This window comes from Mus caroli, chromosome 16 (genome assembly GCF_900094665.2).
Source record: "Mus caroli chromosome 16, CAROLI_EIJ_v1.1, whole genome shotgun sequence".
Classification (NCBI taxonomy): domain Eukaryota; kingdom Metazoa; phylum Chordata; class Mammalia; order Rodentia; family Muridae; genus Mus; species Mus caroli.
The window spans coordinates 33824616-33829205 of NC_034585.1; the positions used below are offsets into that span (position 1 = coordinate 33824616).

Below are 4590 nucleotides of genomic sequence, written 5' to 3' on the forward strand. Positions count from 1 at the left end.
GGGGAAAGTAACAAATAAGCAAAGTACTTCTCTAAAAATAGAAATTTACCAGCAAGAAACAACCTGCACCTCACTGAGATAAACTAAGGTTTAGTCTTCAGCTACAGAAGACTGAAGGTAGATGTTAAGGGGGAACTTTGGACTAAAAGGACATGAAAACATTGGGAATGAATGGAAAGAAGTAGATTTTCTGTGCTGTCTGTCCTTGAGAGGCATGTATCTGACATAGCCATGGGTATTTACTTGTTTTTGAGTTTTGCTAGACGACAAGAGATTAGGAGCTCTGGGTAATTTTCTGGACAGTGAGAGTGTGAGGTTCCTGAGGCTGTGGCCTGCCATTGTCCTTACTTGAATTTTCCCAGCCAGGAGTCAGCAATCGCTGCTCCCAAGATGGGGGTGAAATAGCAGAGGCTGCTGAAGGCATGGTAGACAGATGTAGACGTGTCTTCATTCCAGTGCAGGAAGTACAAGAAATACAAGGTCAGCACAGCTGGGTGGAGAAGGGAGAAAACAAATGGGAGACACAATAAGATAGATGCATTAAAATGATTCAAAATATATTTGATCTCTGGGTTCAACAGGTGACCCCGGCCTTTGGCACTGTTATTAGAGAAATAACTGGGTGATGACTGCCAGGCAGTAGAAGCAGGACCCATGGGAACAGTGAAAGCAAATGAGGCATGCTGGCTACACAAATACAATACTCATCCCTTCAATCTCTGTGCACCTGTAGCATCGTTTAGACGGTGAGAAGTTAGCACAGTGATTCCTATGGCCCTTCCTCCCCTCCTTCCCAGCAACAATAAGGCTGAATGGGACTTACAGGATGAAGGCTTTCTCTACTTGTGTTCTTATATTAGTTGTGCATTGTTCCTAAGGGCCTTTTTAAATCTTAACCAGCATGAGTTATTAAATAAAATTTTATGAAGCATTTACTATCATGGCCAGAGGAAAAGATCAGTTTATACAGAGGCAGAAATGATTAGACAAAGTGCATGAAAGGAGGCCAGGCTGCTATAAACACAAGCAGGGAAGGCTCTGGGGGCACAGAGTTACCTTTCATGCCATAATAGGAAAATCGCTCGCAGAATTCGTTCACCACAATGAAGGCGATGCTGAGTGGGTAGCTAGAGCCGAAGAGCTTCTATTCAACGAAAAAGCAAAGGTAGGCGCATGAGCACTTTCCCTATTTAAACTACATAGTTACTCTACAACTAAAATATATCTTCAAATGTACATATACGTAGAAGCCCAACCTCCCACTAAGCTCCACCTCCCACTAAGCTCCACCTCCCGCTAAACTCCACCTCCCACTAAGCGCCACGTCCTCCTAAGCTTCACCTCCTGCTAAGCTCCACCTGCTAAAATTTCTGCTGGCTCCCAATGGCATCTCCATGGGGACCAAACCTTTAACACAGTTAGTCTCATTTTGCCCAGGCTGGCCTCTTCTTTAAGATCTTCCTGCCTTGGGCTCCCAAAGAGCTCAGGTTGCAGGTGAACCCCACTATGTCCGGATAAACTCATCCCTAAATTGTTGTCATCAGTTATCACAAAGCAGTGGTCTCTTCATAGTGTTGTCATATGTTGTCATGACATATGTAGTGGTCTCTTCATACGTTCTCATACTAATCATGCTTATATTACTGGTGTGGGGGGTAAAAAGTTCAAACTTACTTCATCCATTATTAATATGGGACTAGCCAGACATTCCTTGATCAGAACACGCTCACCTCCCCACAGTATCTTAATAAAAGCCTATGGCTCTAGGCAAGAGGATGATCATAATTATTGCTAAGAATAAATTGAAAAGGTAGCCTCAGGAGCACGTGATATCCAGGCAGTCAGAGCCAGATGCCACTCTCTCATTTAGCTCTACTACAGGGACTGGCCGGTCCCATCTGCCATGGTCACCGTTCTGGGGGAAATCTTGACAATCTGATGACTTCTCTTTCATGGTTTGCAAGACCCAGGCATAGAGTTCAAAGTGGTGGCCAGGCACTCCTAAACATAAGCCGATTGGTCACCTTAACTCTGGGAAGAAAATTCTGAAATCCTATGAAATTAAGTGTCTACCTTTCCTACTAGTATGCTTACGTATTTGTATTTATGTACATATGTGTTTGTATATGTGAGAGCTTAAGTATGTGGGTGCCTGCAGAGACCAGAAAAAGATGTTGGATCTCCTAGAGATGGAGTTACAGGTTGTTGTGAGCTGTCGGACTTGGGAACCAGGAGCCAAACTCTGGTCCTTTGAAAGAACAGAAAGTGCTCTCAACTGCTGAGCCATCTCTCCAGCAACAAGATTTTCATTTTCAAGCTGTACATAAGAGTAACTGTGCTATTTCATGCATTATGTAAAATAGTAATATCACATTTTATTTTAAATCTCTTTCTACACAATAGCGCCACTAACATGGAAAGGGGACAAAGATCATCTATCCTTTGAGACATTCAAACATTAACATTAGATTTATATTAGCTCTTATTTCCTCTCTAACCACCCTTAACAAGATATGATAAACAATATATAAAAAAAACTTAGTCTGCCTTTTATCCATGTGGATATGAATAAATCACCTTCCTACATACATGTTACTGCATGATAACAACTTGATTGAAAGATGCACTGAGTTGAAATTATTACCTTTGCAGCTCCCATTCTGAGAACTATGTAACATAGAGTTTATTTAACATTAGCGGCATACACCCTCACTAATTGGATTAACATGCAATCCTTACTGAAGTGACACCAGTACTCCGCTCTGTGTTTCAATTCTGTTACTTCAAAGAACTCAGAATCATCCTGACCTCATGGTTGACACTAAGAACTCAGCAAATAATTGGTTATTATTACTGTAGCCTTTCTACAAAGAGGATTTTACTATGATATGAGAATCGAACAAGGCGATACATTCGGAAGTGCTTTAACGAGTATGTAATACAAAATATTATTCTTTGTTCCTCTATCCAACCTCCCACTTTAAAGTAGGGACACTTAGTAACAGAGAGTGGGTCTATTCTGAAGCTTTTTTGGTGTCCAAGAAAAGAAGGCTCTGCACACAAGGGGAACTAAAGGCTGAGTTTTGGTATTGGTAAGGAAAGAACAATCACGCACAGTTCTCCAGACAGGAATGCTTGCCAAGTCTCCCTGGACATTCAAAGTGCTTTTTCTCCCCCAGGGAATATGCAATGAAATAGAGCAAAACTCTGGGGCCCAACTGAAAAAAAAAAAAAAATCTGGCTAACCCACCCTGTTGCTTCCTTCCCAAAACAGAAGAGTCTAGAATTAATTTTCAGGTGAATTCTAATTCCAAGTAGTTTTTCTGCTCTAAGACAGTTCAGCACAAAGTTCCAACAGCCAACGAGAAACTTCAAAAGGCTTCCATATGCTGTTACTGTCAGAGACAAACCGAACTTCGGGACTCACCGGAGTTGACTTCTTTGGAGGGCTTGGAGGTCCAGGCAGCATCTCTTCAGTAGAGACAGGTGAAAAGAGCGTTTCCTTGGACTCATTTTTCTGGAAAGGATTCATGGCTGGCTCCTTACTCTCTCTCTCCTCAAGCATTTGGCTTCAGTAGGCAGCTAGGACTGCTGCCAGCCTACAGTGAAAAGGGGGACTAGGGGGAGGAGGGATGGCTACAGCAAATAGGTTTAACCCTGTGGGTGTCAGTTTCAGTGGCTGCCTGCCTTAGAGCAGAACTTGAAGCTATAGGAAAAGAGAGGGGCAGCACGCTGATTGTGCCAAAGGTAAGGCATGGGGAAGTGAGAACAACACGTCACAAGTCACGAGATGAGAAGAAACAGTGCTAGAGAATCGATTAGGGTTATCTGTTTGAGAAAAATACCTCTGCAAATGAGTGCTAGATAGTACTCAAGAATGCAGCATCTTGGCTCAGGTATGCCCTGCAGGTCCTGAATCTGATTTCTAATGATATGGGGGGTGGGGGTAGGGAGAATACAACAGAAGGCTGATTTCAGGTTAATAATATCTGCCATTATTGGGCACTTATTATGTGCCATGTTAATGTATATGCGTTATACATATATGTATGCATACATACCTTTGGTTTTCATACATTTTACTGCTATCTTTATTATACTACAATTATTGTTCCAAGAAATCAGGAAACTTATCTAAAAATCACAGGGCCACTAAAGTGGCAGATCTGGAATTTTCACTATGCAGAAACAGATAGGAAAAGCAGAGACAGGTATCAGCAGTCAGTCTGCAGGTCGTGCAGGTATGGAAGCCACAGAAATGGAAACGCAGGGAGGCTAGGAAGTCAAAATGCTGTGAACAAGAAGGAAAGTCATCACAAAATTGAATCTGAGAATAAGAATGATCCGGGCTTGGGTTTTCAACATCATAACATTCAGCTAGAAAATCCTGTAAGTAAAAAATACAGGGTTAAAGAAAATGACAGGGGAAAAAAAGAGTCGGTAATGGCCCTTGCTAAAGTCGCTTTCTGTATTTTCAATTTATCTCTTCAAAAAATCAGTTCATTAATTCATTCCTTCATTCATCCATTCAGAAATAAAATTTAACATGTGCAAAAAATTATAAATGCTTTCTAGGTATTATTGCAAGCA

General features: G+C 41.6%; 1 protein-coding gene across 1 annotated transcript in view; it reads right to left on the reverse strand.

The window, feature by feature from the left end:
* Positions 1–3764, reverse strand: part of Slc15a2 (solute carrier family 15 member 2) — a 31203-nt gene extending 27439 nt beyond the window's left edge. Inside the window, exons 1-3 of the mRNA XM_021184678.2 lie at positions 3428–3764; positions 1057–1144; positions 349–490 (exon numbers count right to left, since the gene is read on the reverse strand). Of these exons, the coding sequence (XP_021040337.1) occupies positions 349–490; positions 1057–1144; positions 3428–3565 (368 nt within the window). The 5' untranslated portion in view covers positions 3566–3764. The remainder of the gene's footprint in view (positions 1–348; positions 491–1056; positions 1145–3427) is intronic.
* Between the last annotated feature and the right edge of the window lie 826 nt (positions 3765–4590).